Below are 26667 nucleotides of genomic sequence, written 5' to 3'. Positions count from 1 at the left end.
AGGAGCTGTGAGGTCAGTGTGATGTCATAGGACACATAGACTCTGAATGGAGGGACATTTGGATGGGGAGATTGGAGGGGCTCTCTATTTGAGGCTCCCATGCAAACCAAATCATTGTTCCTGGGTGCCTCCCACTTCTCCTAAAAATGAAGAGTAAACTTTGACCTTTACCATACAGAAATCTGTCAGGAATGTGTGAAAGTAATCTCTCATGTGAGCAGGTGACGTGCGGAGGAACGGAGTGTAAATAGCAGACAATTTTCTCCAGAGCTCCTAATGGTGGGGATGGATTTTGCTGCATGCTGGTGCCAAGTTTCCACCCCCCAGGGTCACTGCAGGTGTGGAGAAAAGCTGTGTAAGAGGATATGGAGGAGAGATGAGGAGGAGATCCAGGAATCAGGATAAAGGTCAGGACAAGCAACAGACGAGCGCATCCAAGAGATGAAGCCGGGGTCACTACACAGAAAATCAATCCAAGGAAACAACAGGCAGGACGAGGAATAGCAAGAAGGAGCTCAGCGACAAATGAGAATATTGCTCAGCCAATGGGAGATTATCTCAGCATGACTTACATAATGAAGAAGATGAGGGGGAGAGGAGGTGACCATAGATACATGGAAATTCAGCTGGTTCAGCAGGGATCGGTCACATTTCCATCCATGTGTGGTCAGCTTTGGAAGCAAGATATATTAATCATCAACCGATCCCCTTGAAGGGGTTAATCTACTTATTACCTCCTCTGCCGCCAGATCCTGCAGTGTCTCCCTCTATGTTCTATGGAACGTCCTCTTTACCTAACATCACTTCCTGTCTGTATTCCATAGAGACTTCCTGTCTCGGTAGATGAAAGATCACCACCTTGTGGAGCTCAGAGGAACTGCAGCCCTGAGAACCGTCTGGTAGTGTGAACACGGCCTTGTGCTGTGTGTGTATGTACTGTATATCCTTCCCCTTTCTCTCCTCCCTGAGTGTGTATGAAGAGGCGGAGCTCCTGCTGGAACAGCGGTCGGAGGAGGAAGCCGAGTCTAGGAGGGAAACTGACAGAAAGCGCAGCAGACTTGCAGGAGTGAGCGAGGAGGATCCAGTTCCTTTGCCATCGGAGGTGAGGAGAGTGTGAAGGACGTGGCTACACTACAGCTGGCACAGTTTGGAGCACGAAGAACTTTCACACCTTATCAACTTTTCATTCATTTGTGGACTTTTATGGAGCAACAGAACTTTGTTGAAGTAGATGCAAAGTGGAAGCAGTGGACTTGCAGAGAACACTATATTGAGCAAGAAATATTGTATGATTACATGAATTTGCACAGGTTATTACTCTATAGAAAATATTATAAGATAATGAAGTAGGTGTAAAGTGGAAGCAGTGGATCTGCAGGGAACAGCATCTTGAGCACAAAGCACTTTATGTTGTATATGAATTTGCACATGGATCAGTTTACTTCATTTATTGATAAACACCATAAGATGAATAAAGTAGGTGTAAATCTAGACCTAGGGAACACAAGGGAGGTGGAGTGTGGAATCCTCCTATCCTCACAGAGCACCTTCCAGGTTCTCCACTCTCCTCCCTCTCATCATTTGAAGCTCACTGTATACGTCTATTTTCTCCAATCTCCTCTAGAATTGCTGTGATTTATCGGCCCGCTGGACCGGTATTACCTTTCCTTGATGACTTCTCTGCCTGGCTGCCCTACTTTCTCTCTTCTGAAATCCCCACAATCATTCTCAGCGACTTCAACATCCCTGTTACTACGAACACTTCTGCTACTTCCAAACTTCTCAGTCTAACCTCCTCATTTGGTCTGAAGCAATGGATACACAATGGATAGAGGCTTCTACTCACTCTGGTGACAACACCCTCAGCCTTGTATTCTCCCACCGATGCACTCCATGCATCCTCTCCAACAATCCTCTCCCTCTCTCTATACACCACTAGGGATGGGTGAGTGGTTTGGGCCGAGGAGAACTTCACCAATCACCCGAATTTTCTGTGTGCTCTGTGTTTTTTTTTTTAATATTTAAATCCTGCCAAGCGCACAGTCAATAGGTTGTTAGGACACGGCACAATCCTGATCTCGGTAAAGAGTCAATGACATGACTCTTTGCCCATGTGATCGACTGTGTCCAATCACAGCCAGTCACATGTAAATGAGGAAGTGCCGTTATTCGTCTCTCCTCGCCTCACACTGTCAGTGTGTGAGGCGAGGAGAGCCGATCAGCGGCTCCTCCTCACAGGGGAGACAGATACATGTAATCAGGGCACTGATCATCAGTGCCCTGATTACACAAAATGAAAATAAAGTGCCAGTTAGTGCCCACAATCAGTGCCCATAGTGCTGCCAGTCAGTGCCTGCTCATCTAAGCACTGATGGGCACTGACTGGCAGCACTATGGGCACTGATTGTGGGCACTGTGTCCATCAGTGCCACCCGTCAGTGTCCATCAGTGCCGCCTGTCAGTTCCCATCAGTACCGCCCGTCAGTGCCGCCTCTCAGTGCTCATCAGTGCAACATATAAGTACCTCATCAGTGCCCATTAGTGCAGCCTATCAGTGCTGCCTCATCAGCGCACATCAGTGAAGGAGAAAAATGTATTTATTTTCAAAATTTACTCACAGAAAATAAGAAAAACTTTTTTTTCTGTCTTTTTTCTTTGTAAGAAATAAAAAACCCAGAGGTGATTAAATACCACCAATAGAAAGCTCTATTTGTGTGAAAAAAATGATACAAATTTCATATGGGTACAGTGTAGCATGACTGCGCAATTGTCATTCAAAGTGTGAGAGCGCTGAAAGCTGAAAATTGGCCTGGGCAGGAAGGGGGTGAAAGTGCCCTGTAGGCAAGTGGTTAATAAAGGAACTGTCAAAAACTGGCTCATGTCTTTATTTTTGACACTTTTTTGGTAAATGAGGGCCAGGATCTGGGGGCCCCTAACAACACGCTAATACAAAACTGAGCCCCTTCTCGGGCTCTAACATCCACTTGATAAAACCTGGTGAATGTATGAACTGAAGACCAAGTAGCAGCTTTGTAAATCTGAGTCATAGATCATTGATGATTCACTGCCCAAGAAGCACTCACCCTCCTGGTAGAATGCACTTTAAACTTAAAAGGTGGAACCTTACCCTTTAAGCTATACGCTTGAACAATGACTTGATGAATCCCCTTAGAGATAGTGGAAGTAGTTGCCACTTGGCCTTTCCTAAGCCCCTCTGGCAATACAAAAAAAGCATTGGTACTACGGAATAGTGCAGATGACTTCAAATAGACTTTAACTGCACGAACCACATCTAGTGAATGCAACAATCTTGACCAATGTAGAATAGATGTCCTCAACCTGGTGCACTGCTTACAGCCAAACTCCACCCCCACTCCATGCCAACTTTCCCATTTACCTAAATGAATGAGACCACACCGTAATTGGAGTAAACTGGCCATAGCAGCCCTTTTATTAACCATTTAAAACTTAAATTAACATAAAGGAGAAAAACATTCCTTAAAACAGAAACATATCAGTCGCTAAGCCTGTTGGTCTTTGAGGCACCCCCCAAAAAAATTCCAAATCCTGCACTGCGGGACCTATACCCTGATAGGCCTCCAGCCGCGGCACCGGCTCGGAGACAACCCACTTTTGCCACCATTTTAAATTCCATTTAAACTGACATTAAGTGGAATGCACCATAGGGACACATACCAACGATGAGTCCCAACCATACCCTTATCCTAAACTGTTCACCTCCCCCGCCAGCAAAGACCAACAAAAAAGTCACCAGCACCCAAGGGTAAAACCTTACCCTTGAGTACCCCTCCAAACCCTCAAGGCTCGCTGTATCCCATCCTGCAACCCTAGGGACCACAAATCTGTCCCCACCGCATTGAGGTGAACGCCGTCACCCTGCAGATACTGCCAGGTATCCAACTCCAAGTGGCGAACCACAAACCCCCCATTCCGACAAACAAAGCACCCCACCTCCTTATCCAACTTAATCAGAGCTTTATTGAGCCGCTCAACCGACCTGGCCATCCGCCATGAAGTGCAGGCCACCATATCGGACCAAACAATGAGCAGCACCGGAAAAGCCGTGCGTAGCCGAAGGAAATCCAATTTGATGTCCCTAATTAAGGCCCGCATGGACCTTATCCCCAAATAATTGCCCCCAGCATGCAGTACCAAAATATCCGGCTGCCTGTCTAGCCGGGAGAAACGATGAACTTCCGGTACGACCCTGCCCCACATCATGCCTGACACCCCCAGCCACCTGACACATGCCTCCCGGCGAGAGAAACCCAGCTGTCTACCATTAGGACGAACGGGCCCCCCAAAAAACATAGGAGTATCCCAAAATCCAGACGAGGCAGGGCTCCAAACCTGAAAGAAAAGGAATAAGACACCACCAAATAACAACTAGCACGGCAGACACCCAGCAACAACACCAACCAACACCCCCCTACCGTTACTCCAACAACAGATGTGGACGAACATACAGTAAGAACCTCCTGGAATCCCACCTCCCAATGCGTTTTACCGCTTCCTCATCCAACCCCCAGCGAGCGGCTTCCGTGGCCGCCCCAATTCGGAAGGAATGCGAGGCAAACCTGCTCGCATCCAAACCCAAAGTGCCCACACATTTCCGAAACACTGAAATAAATTGAAAACACGATAAAGAAGACCAGTCAGCGTGCATCAAAAAGGATCCAGCCACCGGCGGGCGTAATGCCCGAAACGCCCAAACCGTGCCCACCGGGCACAGCGGCGACGCCGGTATTGTGAATAACCGGACCCGAACCCCTAGTCCGTTTTTGATCTGCGAAGGAGGATGCTGACCCCATCCTCACCGCAAGAAACATCCTGCTCCAATATACCCCCCGACACTGCTCTCGAGGGGCGAGAGAGAAAGCCGCTTTAAACAAGGAAACCTCATATCCAGAAGCGCAGTGCACCCCCAACTGATGGTACACGTCATGCAAGAGAGCGAATGACACCGGGCGCCTGGCATCCCTGCACCGGTACGACCTGTTGTACCCCTTCCACGCTTGGCGGACCAAAAAATCCTTCGTAAAGTCTCGACAACCTAATAATTTAAACAAAAAGGCCAAGCCAGACAACTTGCGCAATATGGCAGAAGCCGATGCGCCCTTCTCGAAATGGTTGGAAATAAAATAAAGCAACACCAACCGAACTTCCGGACCAGAAGGATCCACCTCAGCCACCCGCAGCACCTCCAGCCATTCTAACCATACCTTATAATACGCTGACCACGTGGACTCACTCACCGACCGCCGGATCCATCCAGCGAGGACCCCAAGGCAATCCCTCACAGCCAGTTGGGACATGGGACACCGCGTTGCTCTGCTGCCGGCGCCAACTCCTGGAATCTGTCCCACTGAAATCGAGACAGGGCGTCAGCAACATCATTGTGTACCCCCGGTATGTGCATAGCATACAGGAAAACATTCAACTGCAGACAACACAAAACCAAATACCTGAGGAGTCGAACCACCGGCTGAGAAGAAGCCGACGCGTGGTTGATAACCTGTACCACCCCGAGATTGTCGCAATGCAGGCGAACCTTCAAATTCTGGAAATCCTCGCCCCAAATCTCCAGGGCCACAACCACCGGGAACAGCTCCAACAGAACCAAATTGCGAACAAAACTCGCCCGGGCATGAAGCCACGCTTCAAGAACCCCGGTGAAAAGCCCCGTACCCAGCCGATCCGGCCGCATCCGTGAAAAGCTCCAGATCAAAATTGCTGACCGGCCCAGTCATCCACAAGGACTGCCCATTATAGGTGTCCAGAAAACTGTGCCACAGCCGCAAATCGTCCCTATGTTCCCTATTGAGCCGAACAAAGTGAGTGGGCAATTTCACCCCGGAAGTAGCTGCCGACAGCCGTCGGCAGAAAACACGACCCATAGGCATGATGCGGCAAGCAAAATTGAACTTGCCCAGCAACGACTGTAAGCTGCGCAGCTGAATCTTGAGCAAGCCCAGTACCCCTTTGATTTCCGCTCTGAAAGGCCAACAGCTTGTCCTCAGGCAGGCGGCACTCCATAGCCTCTGAATGCACGACAATACCCAGGAAGCTGAGCATAGTAGCCGGTCCCTCCGTCTTGTCCGGGGCAAAAGGAATGCCGAAACGCCCGCAACATGCTGCAAAGTGGCGAGAAGAATCGCGCACACATTGGAAGAGGGTGGGCCCACACAAAGAAAATCATCCGAATAGTGGATGACGGAGTTCACCCCAGAGACGTCCCTCACCACCCACTCAACTAATGAGCTGAATGCCTCAAACAACGCGCAGTATATGGAGCAGCCCATGGGAAGGCAGCGATCCACATAATACGCCCCCTGCCACCAGCAGCCTAGCAAGCGAAAGCTGTCCAGGTGAACCGGGAGCAATCTGAACGCGGCCTCGATGTCAGATTTTGCCATCAGAGCCCCGCGCCCATAGTGGCGCACCCAAGCCACTGCAGCATCAAACGATGTATAAGACACCGCGCAGGCCTCCGGATCAATCGCGTCATTCACCGACCCACCCTTCGGGAAGGAAAGGTGGTGAATGAGGCGAAACTTGTTGGGTTCCTTCTTAGGAACCACTCCCAATGGGGAAACCACCAAATCCTGCAGGGGCAAAATAGGGAACGGGCAGGCCATGCGACCGAGCGCCACCTCTTTGTGCAACTTTTCCGACACCACCAAAGGGTGTCGCAAAGCCAAACGCTAATTTTTTGCCAAAGGTGGCACAGAGTCCAAGGAACAAGGGATACGAAAACCCGCGAGAAACCCTCCCCTAACAATCGGGCGGCCGCCCGATCAGGGTACCTATTTAGGAAAGGTCGCAGCCTTTCCACCCTCACCGGCGTCCTCCCCTTTGTGCGCAGACTCCCCGGAACGTCCTTTACTGCACTTGAAACATTGGGACAAAGGATGGGAACGTCCGCAACCGGAGCATTCGTGTTTGAAGCGGCAGGTCCCCCCAAACTTACAAGATCCCTCATTGAATTGCCAGCAGAAACCCCTCTTCTTCGCGGCCGGCTGTCCAGGGGTAGCAGAACCTCCGGAACCCCTGGAAAAAACTGATTCGGAGCCCTCGCCGAGGACATGAGCCTCATTCAGAGGCTGATGTCCTTGTGATCCCAACGCAAGGACGGCCGAACAGCCTTCTGCTGACGGAACTGTTCATCGTACCGCAGCCAGGCCAACCCCCCGTAAACCCGATAGGCCTCCCCGATAGCGTCGAGGTAACAGAAGAGGGCCGAACAATTTTCTGGGGCCTTCTCCCCAATGACGCCCGCCAGAATGGCAAACGAGAGAGAGTACGCGGGATCAGCCGGTACCATCGCGTCTCCTCATCCTCCTTCTTGCGTTCCTCCGGTTTAATCCTGTCAAGGTTAAACTTCTCAAGGGGCAAGAGAGTGAAAATCTCCACATACTCACCCTTCCAAATCTTCTCACGGACCTCCTGCTTCAAATGCACCCCCAACGGACCCTCAAAACAAACGTAAATCTCTCCTTTTGCCAAATCGTCCAAGCGAACCGCGTCCGCCTTCCCATCCTTCGGCGTCCCAGTCTTGTCCCCCGCAGCCACTGCATCCACCGCAGCCGTCACGGTCGGTGGGCGCGCCTCATTCGCCACCAGTGCAGGCCCCGTGGGAGACTGCCCCACAGCCACATGAGCACCCTCAGATGCCATGCCCAGCCCCCTGCCGGCCCCCCCGAGCCCAGTGGAATCCAAGCCGCCGCAGGTGGCGGAAAAACCGCGCCCCCAGGCGCCAAGCACCCCACCAGGTCCCGCAAACCCAAAAGGAAACCCCCCAACACCCCGTCGGACCCCACAGCGGAAGGACCCTCCCCCGCCGGCCGAGGGGCCCCCACAGCCAGCCCAACCGCAGCACCCCCAACCCCCACATTGAACAACCCACACAAATCATTCAGAGACAAAGACGACAAGGTAACCTAACCTGGCTGCCTAGGGGGGGTCCCTCCAGCCGCCGATCCCGACTCCCTCGCTGCCGAATGGACACCAGCCTCCTCTCCCTCAGAAACGGACAGTTCTCCTTCTGATCGATCTGTCAGGGACACTTCCTGCATCGGCCCTCCAGGGGGCGCACTCCTGAAAGCCGTGGAGCCGAGCGGCAGACGGCCACGCCCCCTCACTCCAGCTCCGCCCAACGATGACCTGTTCTGCCCGGGCGAACTCTCGCTGACCTGTACACGTGACTTGCCCCACAGCATCCGGGCCCTCCGTCTGGCCGTGGCTGACTCCGGGTCGCTCCGTTCCATGGAGCCACCGGCCGCAACTGCTCCGCTCCCCCGCCGAGACTCCCCCCTGACCGGCACCTCGCCAGGAGGGGAGCCCGCACGATCCCTTGATCCACGCCGAGAGGGCTGGGGAGAGACCGAAGCCTACCTCCTCCCCCCGCCCCTGGAGCTCAGTCACTGCAGAGGATTCCTCCCAGTGGCGCGCACGGCTGCAGCAGCAGCACGCTTAGCCGGCGGCCCTGAAGGGTCCCTGTCAGGGCTCCTAGGCTGAGCTCGGGGAGAAGAGTCCGGGGAAGAACGCTCCGGAGGCCGAGACCCCCCGCCGCCAGGGGAGAGTCCTGAACCCCCATCACAGTGGAGACCTGGGCACGGAGCCACTCGGTCCCCTTCACAGCGGCCGCAGCCTGGAGTTGGGCCATCAAACTGTCCACCTCCGCCATTGCAAGCCCAGCACAGGACACGGAGTCACACGAGGGAAGATGCTCTGCAGGACCGGGAAGGTAGGTGGGAAGCTTCTTCTTCTTGTGTCCGTTGATCTCTTCTGACCGCCAAATTAGAGACCACCCCTCCTAACTGTACCATCAAACCCCACCCAAGCATACTTCCACCAATCCCTGAACCCCCCAAAACAAAACATAATTTATTTAACTCCTACCTACCCTGTCTCCCCTCTTCACCTGGTCATGTCTGCCCTACGCTATTTTTTTTTTTTTTCGCTTCGGGGCTGGCTTTCTTCTGGAGTCTGAGGATTTAGAAAAAAAAAGAAGGCAGAACTAGATCCTGATTCAGGTGAAACCTTGATACTACTTTTGGCGAAAAGGATGGATGAGGTCGAAAGACCACTTAATCCTAATGAAGGATCAGAAATGGCTCCCTATAGGAAAGAGCTGCTAACTCCTCCTGGCCGAAGTTATAGCAACCAAAAAAATAATAATTTCCTTACCAACAATATCAAGGGAATCTGCCTAATAGGTTTAAAGAGCTGCTTCTGCAGCACAGAGAGTACAAGATTCAGTTCCAAGGACACAGGGGTGGCTTAATTGGTGGAACCATGCGAATCACACCTTGCATATGTAGCACTGCCCCCTAGAGAGCTGCTGAGAATTACACTTTCTTGGGTCCCCTGGGTTACCATTAGCAACTGACAGTAGATAAACGGCAGTAACAGTTCCTCGGCTCAGACAATAATAAGTCCAGGGGATTTGGTTTTTCTGTTTTATTTGGAACTGGGATGGGTGAAGGGATGAGTGGGATACTCCAACTATGAACTATGCACAAACTTGAGGACAACTAGCTGTAGTGTGCTGCAAGGCTGCTGCTTCACCTTGCCACAGAAGTGGCGATAAATTGACTGTTCCTGTTTGAATATTCTCTTCAGGGTTAACAACTCGGCACCCCCTTTACTATCACTGCCTGTGTGCTGACACCCGTCTGCTGACTCTAGCCACTGGAGTGGTCCCCTTCCTAGGCAGACCCCTTGGCAAGCTCCCCTGTACTCATGGACACTGTTTTTCCAGAGTTGCTCTGTTTTCACCTCCACAGTCAGTTTCACTGGACCTCTGGGTCAGCCACACTTTCTGGTTCACTAGGCCGACTGCCTGTGACCACCTTCCTGAGCAAACAGGAGGAGAGACAGCCGTCACCCTCCTCCTGGGACCTGGCTTCCTGCCCAAAGAAACACTGTCACATGTGCCCCTGGCTTTTATCACATATCCCAGGATGCACCGCTGACTGTGCCAACCCACTGGGACAATTACAAAGCCTGTGCGTCACTGGCTGGGGTTCCTCCACTGTCCAACATGATTCCCTGTTGGACACAGTGGAGACAATCCCTCAGACCAAATGAATCACACATAGACACATGCAACGGGCCTAAATAGAAATCCTGCTCCCCTGTTAAGCAGATAGAGCAACTAGGTTTTACCTGCTACTCTCCTGATAAGCAGGCAGAGCAGACTATACTCCCTACCTAGCACCTATCTAGGAGGGTGCTACACATAAATGTCCGCACCAAAGAGTGCCTCGCTAAAGGTCTCTGGAAAAAAACTGACAAGGCTGAGACTTGACCTTTAATGGTCCCTAATGCCAATTATAGGAGCACCCCTACCTAAAGAAAAGCAAGAATTTTGCCAATGACATACTTACACGGATGCCATTTTTTGGATTCACACCAAGAGATATAGGATTTTCAAACTCCTAGAGATGGGTTTCCTGGCACTAATAAATGTAGCCAAACCCGAGCCCGAGATCCCCCGATCCTTCAATATTCTGGTTTCAATAGCCAGGCCGTCAAATTCAGCGACCGTAAAGAAGGATGGAATATGAGACCTTGGGAAAGCAGATCTGGACGACATGGAAGCAACCATGGCTCCCCCATGGCTAACCTCACAACCTCTGCAAACCAAGGCCTCCTGGGCCACGCAGGAGCCACCAGGATACCAGCTTCCCTTCCACCTGAATTCTGCTCAACAACCATGGCAGAAGTTGGATCGGAGGAAATGTATACATCAGGCTGAAATGTGACCAAGGGGTCACCAAGGCATCTGTAATGGATCAACTAGCACCCCAACCAGGCACCTCCATTGACAGATGCTCCTAGTGCTTCCCGAGGGCTTCAAGCACTCCACCAGACACCGTAACCACTTCAGACCCCACAAACCGTCGCAGCGCGGTTAGGGTCACGCCGTCTCCTACCCACCCTGGACCTACGAAAAGGCTCCAGGTTCCCGTGGGTGAACCTCTCTTTCCCCAGAGAGTGCAGCAGAACAAGCTCTTACACAAGCTCTTGCAAGAGCTTAGTGATTCTCTAAGGGAGTCTGGAAGACCATAGCAATCCCTTGTAGCAGATTCCCCCAATAAGAGACAGGACTCTAGATTGAGGGTGAAGTAACTCTTAAGGCAGACAGACAGAACAATGGGAGGTCATTAACACTTAACAATGAGAAGGGGCAATCCACATTCCCTCCCAATACACAACAAAAGGAATACCTGTCTGACATTGAAAGATATGTAATATACACAGCATTTAGGAAGTACAGATTTCATGGCAAATGGGAATAAATCTTTATGTTCCTATATGGAGATATTGCTGGCAAATATGACCGTCCCATCTGAAGCAATTCAAACCATTAATCATCTGTTTTTAACTTCCAGTGACGGTGAATACTGTCACAGCATCTGTTTCCGACAGCGATCGGATCCATGGTTCTGGACACAAAATTGTTCATTTTCTTTTTCGAACCTGGATGCCAATAAATCTACGTCGGAAGTATCCCAACGTTGACAGATCAGCTGAAACTCCTCAGGATGCAGGGACCATTCCCTGGACACAATTGCTCGTGACTTAGAAAGTCCGCCTGCCAATTGTCCACACCCGGGATGAATACTGCTGACAGACAGGGAACATACCTCTCTGCCCATGTCAGAATGTGGTTTACATCTTTCTGAACTAATTGGCTTCTGGTGCCCCCCTGATGGTTTATATAAGCCACCAGGGTCGGACTGAATCCTGACAGGACACCCCTGCAACCTGGTTGTCCAATAACACATCGCTAAATGGGCCGCGCTTGTTTCCAAGAAGTTGATGGGTAAGAATCGCTCCACCCAAGTCCCTTGGACAGAAAGACCCTCCAAGACAGCCCCAGTTGCTCAGGCAGGCGTCTGCGGTTACAACCTTCCAGGTTACTGACAAAAAAGATTTTCCTTTGCTTAGGTTGATGAGAATCAGTCACCAAGACAGGTCCTGCCTGACCCCTGGAGCAAAAAACATAGGGGAATCCAACGCTTGGACCTTCTTGTTCAAAGCAGAGAGAATACCGTTCTGAAATAGCTTGGAGTGGAATTGTGCATAGGGCACTGCCTCGAAAGAGGCCACCATTTTGCCCAACAGCCTCATGCATAGTCGTACGGAGGGAAACTTTTTTCTCCCTATGAACCGAATCAGACTTCTTAGGGCCATAACCTTTTTTGAGGCCAAAAAAACATTTGCCTGAACTGTGTCGAGAACCAGACCCAGATATTCCAAGACTTGAACATGCTTTAAGGTGGATTTCTCTAGATTGATAATTCAACCCAAACCCTCTAGAAACTGGATAGTTCGGGACACGTCTTGAGTCAGCCCTAAGCTTGAACGATTCTTTAACAGTAGGTCGTCCAGGTAACCCATGACAAAGATACCTTGGAACCTTAAAAAGCTAGCACTGTGGCCAAGATTTTTGTAAACAACCGGGGAGCTGTAGCCAGACCGAATGGTAGAGCTATGAACTGGAAATGGCACTGCCCTACTGCAAACTGCAGAAACTTCTGATGCGACTTGAAGATTGGCACCTGGAGGTATGCATCCTTGACATCTATGGAGGCCAAAAAATGTCCTCTTGCTAGAGAGGCTATCACCGAGCGAACTGATTCCATTCGGAATGACCAAACAGTCAGGTACTGGTTCAGTGCTTTGAGATCCAGAATGTGTCTTGCCTCCCCATTTGGTTTTGGCACTGTAAAGAGAATGAGTAAAACACTGCGAACCTTTCGCTCATTGGAACCTCCACAATTACACCCTGTACCCACGGGTGTTCCAAAACCCGGAACAAGGGTTTCCTTTTTATCAGGCACGCAGGGACATTTGAACCCAGAAACCGAACAGGAGGAAACTCCCTGAATTCTATCATGTAGCCCCGAGTTACAGTGGGTAAGACCCATTTGTCCTGAACCACCTTTTCCCAAACTCTTGAGAAGAGCAAAAGTCTTCCCCCCAGCAAAGTGAGTTGGGCGCGCCTCTTCATAAGGCAGACTTGAAACCTGTTTTACCAGGCTTTTGGACCCCGGGTCTTTTCTGACCTTGACCCTGAATTTTGCTGAAACCTGATGGCTGAGGCCGTTGAAACTGCTTAGATACTGGAATGTTAGAGGGAACATTAACACTAGGAGCTTTTTATCAGCTGGGTCCCTAAAGACTTGGGCATTGTCCACCGGACAGGTTAAATTTTTATTTGCAGAAGAAATAGCAGCATCAACAGACGGCATACCCCATTTTTTTTTTCTCTTCCATTGGATATAGCAAAGAAAATCTCTTTGGAGGCATAAACAATCTGTCAGGGTGATCCCAATCCTCATACATCAACTGCTCTAGTAGAGGGTGCAAGGGAAAAGCCTGGGAACTCTGCTGAGGATGCAAAGAGCCCAGAGAGGAAAAAGAGGCCTCTGATGCCTCCAGGGGATGTCATTTAAACCCAGTCTGCACCATTTCAGTAAGGGGCTGGATTAGTAACCTCTGAGAGTGAGACGCTGTAAACGGTACCTCAGAATCTGAATCTATAGAAAAGGCACCATTTTCAGCCTGCTCCCCCTCCAAGTTTCCCATAGCTACCTCCTCAATGTTTTCTGCCCAATATGGCTGTAAACCAGAGGCCCCTGCAAGGTTTTGAGAGCACAGGACCTGCTGTATCCTTGCTGGGCTCAGGTATAGGAGAGGGGGATCTACCCCACTTGTTCCCGTCCTGTGAAACAGAAGCAATTATGCTGGCTATTCTACCTTCTAGGCCAGCCAAAGCAAATGCCAAATAGTCCTTAGTAACATAAGCAGATACAGAGGCATTGGAGGTAGCAATCATACCTGTCAAACGTAATGGCTAAGACTGGCCAGTATCTTTAACCACTTGCCTACTGTGCACTTAAACCCCCTTCCCATCCAGGCCAATTTTCAGCTTTCAGCGCTCTCACACTTTGAATGACAATTGTGCGGTCATGCTACACTGTACCCATATGAAATTTTTATCATTTTTTCACACAAATAGAGCTTTCTTTTGGTGGTATTTAATCACCTCTGGGTTTTTTATTTTTTACAAAAAAAAAGAAAAAAGACAGAAAATTTTGAAAAAAAAAAGAGTTTTCTTATTTTCTGCGAGTAAATTTTGAAAATAAATACATTTTTCTCCTTCACTGATGTGCGCTGATGAGGCGGCACTGATAGGCTGCATTGATGGGCACTGATGAGGTGGCACTTATGGGCACTGATGAGGTGGCACTTATGGGCACTGATGAGGAGGTACTAATATGCCGCACTGATAGGCGGCACTGATGAGCACTGAGAGGTGGCACTGCTGGGCACTGAGAGGCGGCACTGACGGGCGGCACTGATGGGCACTGACAGGCAGCACTGATGGGCACTGGCGGATGGCACTGATGGACACTGATGGATACTGATGAGCACTGATGGGCAGCACCATCAGTGCCCACACTCTGATGGGCACTGACTGGCAGAACTATGAGCACTGATTGTGGGCACTGATGGGGGGCACTGATGGCGGGCACTGTGGGCACTTTGTGTATGTTTTTTTAACTTGTGTAATCAGGGCACTGGTGATCAGTGCCCTGATTACATTCTTCTGTGTCCCAGGCGGCTGATCCGCTCTCCTCCTTCCTCACACTGCAGTCTCCATGTGAGGAAGGAGCGCTGGCGATGAGAGATGATCTCATATGTTTACATATGAGATCATCTCTCATTGGACGGTCCGAACACGTGGTGAATGGCCGACACAGATTTTCCCCGATGCGCGCTCGCGGGAGCGCGCAGGGAGCCTGTGTCTGGGAGGCTGTATAAAGATGGCCTCCCGAAAATGTGAGTCCGCGCTGCAGCCGTACATAGGCTATAGCGCGGACCAGAAGTAGTTAAGTTTATCAGGGGTAGACATATGCCGGTTTTCGGTAATTCGATATATCGCGGTATTGCATAGCCACGGTATTGTTATTGTGGCATTTTTAAAATACCGAGTTTCTCTGTCAAGTCTGCCTGACTTGTGAATTGATACATTTCAGTGAGCTGGATGACTCATTCACTCACTCAGCTAACACCTTTCAGCATTAAGTCTCCTAACTATAAACAAAAATGATTACATTGTATCTTTTCCTTCCCTCTGCCAGGGAGAAAGGAAGTTTAACCTCTTAAAGACTGGATCTTTTTCTGACACTTGTTGCATGCAAGTTAAAATCAGTTTTTTTTTTGCTAGAAAAGTACTTAGAACCCCCAAACATTTTATATATTTTTTTAGCAGAGACCCTACAGAATAAAATGGCGATTGTTGTAATATTTTATGTCACACCGTATTTGCGCAGCAGTCTTTCAAACGCAATGATTAGACTTAAATGAATAAAAAAAAAAAAAAAAAACATAACAGTAAAGTTATCCCAATTTTTTTTTTTGTTACACAGAGAATCGTGAGAGAATCGTGAGAGAATCGTGATCTTTATTCCAAACTAAAAAATCGTGATTCTCATTTTGGCCAGAATCGTGCAGCTCTAATATATATATATACACACACACACACACACACACACACACACACACACACACACACACGCATAGCAGCCCACATTACATTATTATATAGCCATCAAGCAGTGTCTGGCCTACCTGGTGATGACTGGTCCTGGCGCTCTGATCCGATGGCCTGGTCTTTAAAGGGGCAAATCCTTGCGATCCAGAAGTGGTTAAACCTGCAGGAGGACCGGTGTTTTTATCTATTAATGACTTTACTATTGCTTTAGGCCTGGTTCACATGTATGCGGGTTGGTGGTTCACATGTATGCGGGTTGGCGGTTCACATGTATGCGGGTTGGCGGCCCACATTTGCACAGGCATAGCAGCCCATTGATTTGAACGGGCTGCTATGCCCTCATTTTCCGCAGAAAAAAGGTGCATGCAGCATTTTTTTTAAATTCAGTGGCCTTGAAATCCATCCTGCTTTTGCACCATGCGACTAACCTGCAGTTCCTGCTCTGGCAAGCTTTCTGCATTTTTTGTATACGTGGGCACGGCATTTAAAAACAGTTTGCGTGTGCAGCAACGGCAGGTAAGTCGCATGGTGCAAAAGAAGGATGGATTTCATGGCCACTGCATTTTTTTAAATTCTGCATGCACCTTTTTTCAGCTGAAAACGCAGGCATAGCAGCTCAAGCCCATTCACATCAATGGGCTGCTATGCCTGTGCAAATGTGGGCCCCCAACCCGCATACATGTGAACCAGGCCTAAAGCAATAGTAAAGTCATTAATAGATAAAAACACCGGTCCTCCTGCAGGTTTAACCAATTAATGACTTTACTATTGCTTTAGGCCTGGTTCACATGTATGCGGGTTGGGGGCCCACATTTGCACAGGCATAGCAGCCCATTGATGTGAATGGGCTTGAGCTGCTATGCCTGCGTTTTCAGCTGAAAAAAGGTGCATGCAGAATTTAAAAAAATGCAGTGGCCATGAAATCCATCCTTCTTTTGCACCATGCGACTTACCTGCCGTTGCTGCACACGCAAACTGTTTTTAAATGCCGTGCCCACGTATACAAAAAATGCAGAAAGCTTGCCAGAGCAGGAACTGCAGGTTAGTCGCATGGTGCAAAAGCAGGATGGATTTCAAGGCCACTGAATTTTAAAAAAATGCTGCATGCACCTTTTTTCTGCGGAAAATGAGGGCATAGCAGCCCGTTCAAATCAATGGGCTGCTATGCCTGTGCAAATGTGGGCCGCCAACCCGCATACATGTGAACCGCCAACCCGCATACATGTGAACCGCCAACCCGCATACATGTGAACCAGGCCTAAAGCAATAGTAAAGTAATTTATAAACAACACCTCCTTCAGGTTTAACCACTTCTTGACCACAAGGATTTGCCCTCTTAATGACCAGGCCATCGGATCGGAGCCGAGCGCCAGGACCAGTTATCACCAGTTAGGCCAGACACTGCTTGATGACCTATTTTAGGCCTGGTTCACAGAGTCTGTACTGACTGACTATATAATAATGTGCATAAGTGAACCAAAGCCCCTAAATTCAGCAATGAAATTGAAGTGAGGTGGAAATTTAATAATAGAATACCGTGATAATACCGTATACCGTGGCAAAACCTTAATCAATTAATCGCAGCATGAAAATCTGATACCGTCACAAGCCTAATCAGGGGAGGAGAGCACAGCAGGAATCAGACTAGGACTGTTCAATCCTGATGTGGGGACACTAGGCCCCTTCCCTGCTGCGCCTCCCCCCCCCCACTTCTCTTTCAGGAAGACATTGCTTTTAGCAAAGTAAGACCCAGAAGTGAGGCCCTGTTGCACAAGGGTAGAATATACTGTGATCCAGCACTATACAGATATCACAGAACTACCGTTCTCCTAACCTGTCCCACGGTCACTCACATGCCCAGACAGTCTGATCCACCTGCTCTGTATCCAAAAAGATCCCGGCCAGCAACTTCCAGCAGCTTGCTCCAGCGCGATTTGGCCAGCAGCCTGTTTAAAATGAGGTGAGGACGTCCATGCGCAGGTCCGTGACAGCATCAGCGAATGCCGCTCTCATAGTCACATGGAAAAAAATCCTCACCAAGCTAACCGGGACCAGACTACAGTAACAGGTAAAAATCAACACTGTAGAACAGCGCCATCCAGTAACCAAAAACTGAACTACAGCTAGGAGAAAATGTGCTTAATCCTTGCCTGAAACCTCTTTCTAAGAGAGAGAGAAAAGGAATAACTTACCAGTCCTGCCGCAGGGTCCCCAGCAGGACCCAATCTTCACTCATCACGGCGACCTTTGTTCAATCCAACCTTCAAGGACCAGGTCCCCCTTTTTTTAATGGGGTCCACTCCCTTGGACCTGTAGAGCACTTTTCTGAAAACTCCTTGGGATATTAAAAAAACAGGGTTTCATTACTAGGGTCCAGGGCCCAAATGGGTCACATTACAGGCAAAACCTCAGATCTTCTGTAGCCGAGGCTCGGGTAACATTTTCTTAGTGCTTAGCCATTTGAATGGATCCGATAGAACGCCCAATTACTGGGACATTTTTTTAGATTGGAAGAGCTTTAACAGCCATTATCACCACCAGACACTGGCGAAAAAAACTGAGGTTCTTCCTGAATGGGAGGGGTTATATGGGAGGAACTTCCTGTCTATTGGTTGTCAGTGTCCATTCACCTAAAGGTAACCCAGATAGTCATTAATACCGCCTCTGTGTCCTGTGATTTACGATAAAGAAACACAGCCAATATCCATCACAGCTGGGCGAATGCTGCTCACATTCATTCAACCAAGCTTACACCACAAAATGTACTCAGCCAATGAAAGGTAATGACTCCATTTTTATTTTTCTACTGCCATCAATGGCCAACACGGGACAACACTTCATCCATGTCTTTGGTGATCTCTGATCTCCTTATGAAGTGTTTCTTACATGATGAAGATCAGCCATGGAGTATATCTGAGGTGTATATCAGGGTGTGCTTCTTCCCCACATGTCCACCAACATTCATATAGAAGACATTTCCCACACTCAAGGCACCAATACACCTCAAGGGTTATGTATGATCCCTGATGTACTGGAAGACAGGACTTCTGTGAGGAACAATTCCCTCACTCAGGACAGGAAAGTGGCTTCTCCCCCGTGTGAGTTCTCTGATGTCTGCAAAGGCTGGACTTCACTGAAAAACATTTCCCGCATTCAGGACAGGAATACGGCTTCTCACCTGTGTGAGATCTCTGATGTCTGTAAAGACCGAAATTGTCTGAAAAACATTTCCCACACTCAGGACAGGAAAGGGGCTTCTCTCCTGTGTGACATTTCTGATGTTTGTAAAGATTGCACGTCTTTGAAAAACATTTCCCGCACTCAGGACAAGAATATGGCTTTTCATCAGTGTGAGATCTCTGATGTGTGTAAAGCTGGGATTTCCGTGAAAAACATTTCCCGCACTCAGGACATAAAAATGGCTTCTCCCCCGTGTGAGATCTCTGATGACTGTAAAGATGGTACTTCTGTGAAAAAAATTTCCCGCACTCAGGACATAAAAATGGCTTCTCCCCTGTGTGAGATCTCTGATGACTGTAAAGATGGGACTTCCGTGAAAAACATTTTCCGCACTCAGCACATAAAAATGGCTTTTCCCCTGTGTGCAGTCTCTGATGGCTGTTAAGATGGGACTTCTGTGAAAAAAATTTCCCGCACTCAGAACAGGAATATGGTTTCAAAGCTATATGGAGCCTCTGATGTTTTTTAAGACTAGAGTTTTGTGAAAAACATTCTCCGCACTCAGGACATGAATATGGCTTCTCACCTGTGTGGAACCTCTGATGTATTTCAAAATAAGACTTTTGAGAAAAACATTTTCCACACTCGGGACAGGAATAAGGTTTTTCACATGTGGGAGTTCTTTTATGCACATTAAGATTGAATTTAGAATGGAAACACTTTCCACACTCAGGACAGGAATATGGCTTCTCACCTGTGTGAGATCTCTGATGTGAGTTCAGATGGGATTTAAAACGAAAACACTTCCCACACTCAGTACAGGAAAACCTCTTATCTGTTGGAAGGACGGCACCGTCCCGCACAGTCTGAGGTTCCTCAGGATAAGAGGAATACGATGGTCCGGCACAGTCCCTCACAGTCTGAGGTTCCTCAGGATAAGAGGAATACGATGGTCCATCTACACTGTGTGGTGCCGGATGGACATTTGAGGTAGCCGGGTTTTCTCCTGGACTATACTGTGTGATGTCCTCATCTTCTACTTTACAGTCTGGAGACAAAGTGAGACAATCCTCTGAGGTTTTCATCATCTCCCGTCCATCTAATAAAATAGAAATACAAAGATTATTATTAGACATCAGCAGATTGGTTCCCCTAAACCAACCAGGACTCCGCCGACATCAGGCAGCTTTGTCTCTGAGGATCTTACAATTCCCCCCTCAAGGTAACTAGTAAATGGATCCTCTGATCTCCTACCAGTTCATTTCTTTATTCATGGACCTTAGTCAGAGAGTGAGGAAACAATGAGAACTGTCTTTTATAGGAGTGACAGTGATAAGGAGATTATAGGACGAGTGTCCCCTCCCCCTCTATCACTCATTGCCATCTTCCCAACACAAGAAGTCGTGGACTTCCTTTTTTAGTCCATGATTTAGACATGAATAACAGTGAGGTTGAGCCCCACCAGAGGTCAGAGAGTGAGGATGGGTGGAGAACAACCAAGATGAAGGCTGGACTGATCCTGAAGACCGCCATCATTGGGTTACTGACTCCTCCCTCATTATTACTTTCTGTTTAAGGTTCCAAAGTTGGAGGATGTTCTCACATTATTATCAACATGTAAAAGTCTGTCCTCCAATCAAATCATCAGATATAAAATGTCCAGCTGGTAGAGAACGGATGCAAAAGAAGCAAGGCCTATTTTATATAAAACATAGAGTATATAGTGCAGGGGTCAGTAGTATGTAATATGAATGTAGAATCCCTCTGACATACAAAAGACAGGATAGGACCTCCAGAGGCCAGGGGTGGGCTAGCATTCCACCCAGGGCTGAATCCATGGCATAAATACTGGGACCAAGAAAGGATATTGGGCACCAGTCACTTTTGTCTTTTTAAAGTGGTTCAGGAGGTGAGGGATGTGGGGAAGGGGGGGATGGGGGTTTCAGATACCATGGCAGATCACTTATAGATTCTGCAGATCAAGATCTACTCTCACAGTGTCAAAACCTTTAAGCTGACTGAGCGCACATTTCCAAATTTCAGTGCGTCCTCCAAGTGAGTCCCCAGGCCCTCCTTAGAGACCGGCCTTCTTCATGGCTCCTTCCAGCAAGGAGCCTCCCCTGGGTCTCCTCCTTGGCACAGCTTCCTCCAGACCAGGTAGGACAGCTTCACAACCACTTCAGCACATGTTAGGCCCCAGAACAGGCTAATGGACCTAACAGCAGAGCTCCATCCAGCAGCCCCTCCCTACACCTCATCCCAGGGGAAGAGAGCGAGCACATGGCCTGTCCCAAATATTTATTTCCTCCCCCAGCATGCACCAGTGACATAAACCTCCTACTGGATTGGCTGAAGAAAAATAAAATATTCTTAAGGTAAGACATTAAACCCAATGAAAATATTTATTATATTGCAGCTTATCGATTCTTAGATTTGATGTTAAGCCCCGTACACACGTACCGATGGTCGGCATACAAATGTTCCTCTTTTCTCCCCGGGATGTCGGTGTCTGCTGAAAAGTGCAAAGACAGCACAAGGACAGCACAAGAATTTTGTCCGCCGACTGCAGAAGTGATGTCATGTAATGGTTAACTTTCCCTGTGTTTTCTATTTTCTGAGCATGCCCAGTCTTGCAAATCTGCGGTCTGTCGGCCGAATTGTGTACTGACAGGCGAACAATCGTCCGTTCTGGTGTCGGCATACAAAAATTTTCATGTTTGCAAGAAAGACTTTTGTCCGCGGATTGTGCGCAGACATCTGTCGGAGGCACCATACTAACACGCGTACAATCGGCAGATCCTTCGTCCACCGACGTTTGTATGCCGACGATCGGTACGTGTGTACGGGCCTTTAGTTTTCCTTTTTAGGATTTCTTATATGTTCATCTGGTGATCTGGCCAGTAAATCTGTTCTATAAAAGCTCCAACTCTAAAGAAGAATGTATCAGTTACTGGGATGGGCAGACCATTTACCACTGACAGGGGTGCTTACAATGATCAGCTTTTATTTATTCTTGTAAAACCTTTATCCCAAAGAAAAAAAACTGTTTGCTGTAACTGATTATAAAGTGTGAGATGGAGTTTGGCTTCAATTTGTTACTGTTTTTAAATCTGATAATACATCTAACACCCCCCCCCCCCCAGACTGATAACGCTGCTGTCCCCAGAGTGGTGGCGCTCTAATACAGAAGGTGTGACCAGGTGAAAACAGAGGGGAAAAAGCCTTAAAAAGAAAAGTAATGCAGCCACCACATCTAATGATTGGTAAGCTGCAATGTGTGACATTTTTGGTTTTGGGTTTATTATCATTTTAGTTTGGTTGGTGAAATGTCATACTATGTCCAGTGATAGCGGTGACATCTACTGGCCACAGTGAGAAATCACAACTCAGCTTAAGCTTAGGGAAAAACCAGGCGAAAAACTGAACAATCAGTCTGAGCTAAGTACAGCCCAGCCAAAAACGAACATAACATAGTAGTCCCTATTTAAGACAAGCTGTAACTTCAGACCCCCGTCCCCTTTTTTCTGACTGCTCAGACAAACTGTCTAAATTCTGGAATTTAAACAGATTTAAAGAAGAGAGGAATGCAGATAAAGGGGTACAACTTATGTAGGAGGATTTGTTTCATCTCTGCGTATCACCTGAGGCCAGTCACCTCACTGGGTATATGGAGGGTTTACACCCACTCTAAATGTTTACATGAGACAAGTTGCAGAGATCCCACACCGCTGCCTCCCATCTCCTGAGACTGCACTCAGTGACTTGGGTGTGAGACTATACAGACATATCCCTCCACCCGGCACAGCCAAACGACAGAGCAAGTACCCCGGGAGAATTGTTCTGTCAGAGATCTTACTAGACTCAGACATGGGGCAGAAGGCCCAAGACTCATAACCTAGGTGCCTAGATCACCTATAGTGAAAATGAACATTTTTTTGCCAGCTGAACCCCAGAATCTCCATAAATCCAGTCTAGAGACATAAATTGTGTCTGCAGCACAGAGAAGGAAGATTATCCGAGAGAAATACAGGAATACAGGACGGGGAACACAGCTCAGGAAAGTGACCAGGGGATTACAGGCTGATATCACCCAGACCCCGCCCTACTCTGGACCAATCAGTGAGCAGTATGGGTGGAGGAATGTATTTAGTGTTAATGACCCACCTGTGCTGATCTCTGTAGGAGTGTCCTCCTCTATAAATGTCCCCGTTATTCCAGCCTCCTCCATAGACTGCTGATCATCCCTCACATACCTCTCTTCTTCTTCTGCTTTCACCTCAAATTCTATATCGATTGGATCTCCACTCTAAACCAAGAAAATGAGAGAGAATATCATCTGTAAAATATAAGCTTTATTATTGTGACATCACATAAAAATCCACACATTGTCTCTATGAGTCTGTGTTTTATAATCTCTGTCTCATCAACCTTGTAACAGTGAGGGATGGTGTGACCTTCCTGTGTGGAATCCCGGGAATACAGAGGACGGGGACATCTCTCTGGTGGGTTCCTGGTATTAGGTGGCTCCATCATATCCTTGTGTCCTTCTGAAAACTCCTTCATCACTCCATACTCCTCATCCTCCTCTTTATACTCTTCTTTAACATCAATATTATCATCCCCGAGGTTTCCACTCTGAATAAATAATAAAACATTAATTGTAACAAATATACTGTATATAAATCAGAACTACCAATAATTGTCAATCGTCTACCTGATGGTGGTGAGTGATGGTGTGATCTTCCTGTGTGGAATCCCGGGAATACAGAGGACGGGGACATCTCTCTGGTGGGTTTCTGTAGCTGGATGACTCCACCATGGTGTCCTGGTACAGATCTTTGTGTTCTTTTAGAAACTCCGACTCCTTCATCACCCCATCCTCATCATCCTCCTCTTTTATCTCTTCTTTAACCTCAACTTTAGAATCTCTCAGGTTTCCACTCTGAATATATAATAAAAATGACATCAATGGTAACAATGCAGATAATGTACAGATCCTAATGATACTATCAGTGATCGTTCCTCATCTACCTGATGATGGTGAGGGATGGTGTGACCTTCCTGTGTGGAATCCCGGGAATACAGAGGACGGGGACATCTCTCTGGTGGGTTCCCATTACTGGATCCATCTGTAGGAAACACACACACTGACTGAATACATTGTTTCTATGTGTTTATCAGATGATGGGGGATCTAGGTGGACCCCCCGTACTGCTCTCTCCTTTACAATAAAGTCTCCTCTTACCCGGTGATGTGAGGGGCGGCTGATTCTCCATCATGACGTCCTTGTAGAGATCCTTGTGTCCTTCTATATACTCCCACTCCTCCATGGAGAAATAGACAGTGACATCCTGACACCTTATAGGAACCTGACACACACAATGATACAGTCACCATCCAGACACATCCCTTGTCTGTTACTGGATAATGTCCCAGAATTCCCAGCACCGCTCACCTCTCCTCCATGATCTCTCTGGGGACTTCTAGAATCTTCTTTGTATTTCTCTATTCTATCAGGGAGGGAGGTGGAGGCAATGTGATGGTCATATGATCTCCAGACTTCACAGGAGGAAAACTCTAGATCTGAACACAAATAGTAAAATCAAATGAAATTCCCAGAATCCTCCTCACCTCACCATTCAGGTTTCCATTTGATTAAAGCCCCACCTCAGACTGAGGTATAATTTACCCCCACAGGACCCCCACACTACACAGAGTAAAAGCTTGTTGCAGGCATTCTGACATCATTACATACAACGCAGGACCAACAGACCCACTTTGCTAGTGAGGATGCCAAGGGTCCGCCCACATCCAAGCAGCATGAGGAAAAAAGCCAGATGGAGGGACATTGGGGGAGGAGCTGTGAGGTCAGTGTGATGTCATAGGACATATAGACTCCTGAATGGAGGGACATTTGGATGGGGAGATTTGAGGGGCCCTCTATATGAGGCTCTCATGTGATCAGGTGACGTGCGGAGGAACGGAGTGTAAATAGCAGACAATTTTCTCCAGAGCTCCTAATGGTGGGGATGGATTTTGCTGCATGCTGGTGCCAACTTTCCACCCCCCAGGGTCACTGCAGGTGTAGAGAAGAGCTGTGTAAGAGGATATGGAGGAGAGATGAGGAGGAGATCCAGGAATCAGGATAAAGGTTAGGACAAGCAATAGACGAGAGCATCCAAGAGATGAGGGGGAGGGGAGGAAGTCACTTAAGGTGACCATAGATACATGGAAATTCAGCTGTTTCAGCAGGGATCGGTCACATTTCCATCCATGTGTGGTCACTGCTGGATAAAAGTCACTCGATCAGCAGCTGCAGCCAATAGCTTCATCACTGATCTGTGTATTCTGAGAGTGGAGGAGCGCCCCCCATTGTCAGAATACAATAGTGCAGCGGGAGGATCCCCCACCCCCCTCCAATGTATGGATGGGGGAATTGCCTCAGTTTTTTTTTTTTCAGTCATCCCTCTGGCTGAAGGATAAAACTGAACCATATATGGCCAGCTTTGGAAGCAAGATATAATATTCATCAACTGATCCCCTGAAGGGGTTAATCTACGTATTACCTTCTCTGCCGCCAATTCCTGCATTGTCTTCTCTCTCCTTCCTACCAAATGGAACTTCCTGTCTTTATCTGACATCACTTCCTGTCTTTATTCCATAGAGACTTCCTGTCTGGGCAGAAGTGAGATCACCACCTTGTGGTGATCAGAGGAACTGCAGCCCTGAGAACCGTCTGGTAGTGTGAACACGGCCTTGTGCTGTGTGTGTATGTACTGTATATCCTTCCCCTTTCTCTCCTCCCTGAGTGTTTATGAAGAGGCGGAGCTCCTGCTGGAACAGCGGTCGGAGGAGGAAGCCGAGTCTAGGAGGGAGACTGACAGAAAGCGCAGCAGACTTGCAGGAGTGATCGAGGAGGATCCAGTTCCTTTGCCATCGGAGGTGAGGAGAGTGTGAAGGATGTTTGTGACTCTGGTAGCTGAAAAGCTGGGAGTCATATTGCTCTGGTGAGTGGGGAAGCACTACTAAGGGGGCGCCCTCACCATCACGTGTGTAAGAGGTGGAAGAAGGCGTGGCTACACTACAGCTAACACAGTTTGGAGCACGGAGAACTTTCACACCTTATCAACTTTTCATTAAGTTGTGAACTTTTTTGGAGCAACAGAACTTAATTGAAGTAGATGAAAAGTGGAAGCAGTGGACTTGCAGAGAACACTATATTGAGCACAAAATATTGTATGATTACATGAATTTGCATAGATGTTCATTTTATTTATTATAGCAGCAAATATAAGATTAAAGAAGTAGGTACAAAATGGAAGCAGTGGATCTGCAGGGAACAGCATCTTGAGCACAAAGCACTTTATGTTGTATATGAATTTTCACATGGTTCAGTTTCCTTAGATTATTGATAAACACCATAAGATCAATGAAGTAGGTGTAAAGTCGAAGCAGAGGATCTACAGAGAATATTATTATTTTTCTTTTTTTTTGTGCACCGGTCCTGGAGGTACTGCAATACCAGGTCGATGCGTGGAGTGGACAGAGCAAGCTCTTCTTCCATCTCCCTGTTCTAAAAACGGAATTTTTGTAAAATCTTACCTGTAAAATTCCTTTCTCTGAGTCCTCCGACAGTCGCCGCCATCTTCATATTCGTCACAATGGGGTATTAGACTTTGCTCCGTAGGAGTAGCTAGGCAACAGAATATGTCAATATTAAAGCTTTTAACATATCCCCACCCCAGGGGGTGGTCCCCTCAGTCTATACCCTCCTGCTTCCTGTTTCCTGCTTCAGTTTCAGTGGAATAGCAGTAGAGTACCTAAACCCCAAAAGAGGGGCGGGGGCGGCGACTGTCGGAGGACTCAGAGAAAGGAATTTTACAGGTAAGATT

At 48.0% G+C, this 26667-nt stretch overlaps 4 protein-coding genes across 4 annotated transcripts in view; 2 read left to right on the top strand and 2 right to left on the bottom strand.

Annotated features, from left to right (window-relative positions):
* LOC309550695 (uncharacterized protein) overlaps nucleotides 1–19862 on the bottom strand; it is a gene marked incomplete at its 3' end in the record, with an annotated part of 321308 nt that extends 301446 nt beyond the window's left edge. The window contains 1 exon segment of the mRNA XM_082251029.1: nucleotides 19495–19862. Coding sequence (XP_082107155.1) covers nucleotides 19495–19860 — 366 coding nt within the window. The 5' untranslated portion in view covers nucleotides 19861–19862.
* Nucleotides 1–26667, top strand: part of LOC309550687 (uncharacterized protein) — a 411684-nt gene that overhangs the window by 224717 nt on the left and 160300 nt on the right. The window lies entirely within an intron of this gene.
* The window catches only part of LOC309549786 (uncharacterized protein), a 304712-nt gene that overhangs the window by 226077 nt on the left and 51968 nt on the right, over nucleotides 1–26667 (top strand). The window lies entirely within an intron of this gene.
* LOC309550784 (gastrula zinc finger protein XlCGF66.1-like) overlaps nucleotides 23912–26667 on the bottom strand; it is a 44624-nt gene continuing 41868 nt past the window's right edge. The window contains exon 4 of the mRNA XM_082251120.1: nucleotides 23912–24144. Coding sequence (XP_082107246.1) covers nucleotides 23953–24144 — 192 coding nt within the window. The 3' untranslated portion in view covers nucleotides 23912–23952. The remainder of the gene's footprint in view (nucleotides 24145–26667) is intronic.

The sequence above is a fragment of the Pelophylax lessonae genome (genome assembly GCF_965119305.1).
Source record: "Pelophylax lessonae genome assembly, chromosome: 3".
NCBI classification, from domain to species: Eukaryota; Metazoa; Chordata; class Amphibia; order Anura; family Ranidae; genus Pelophylax; species Pelophylax lessonae.
Note: the sequence above shows the minus strand (reverse complement) of the source record. Positions and strands in the feature narration are given on the sequence as shown.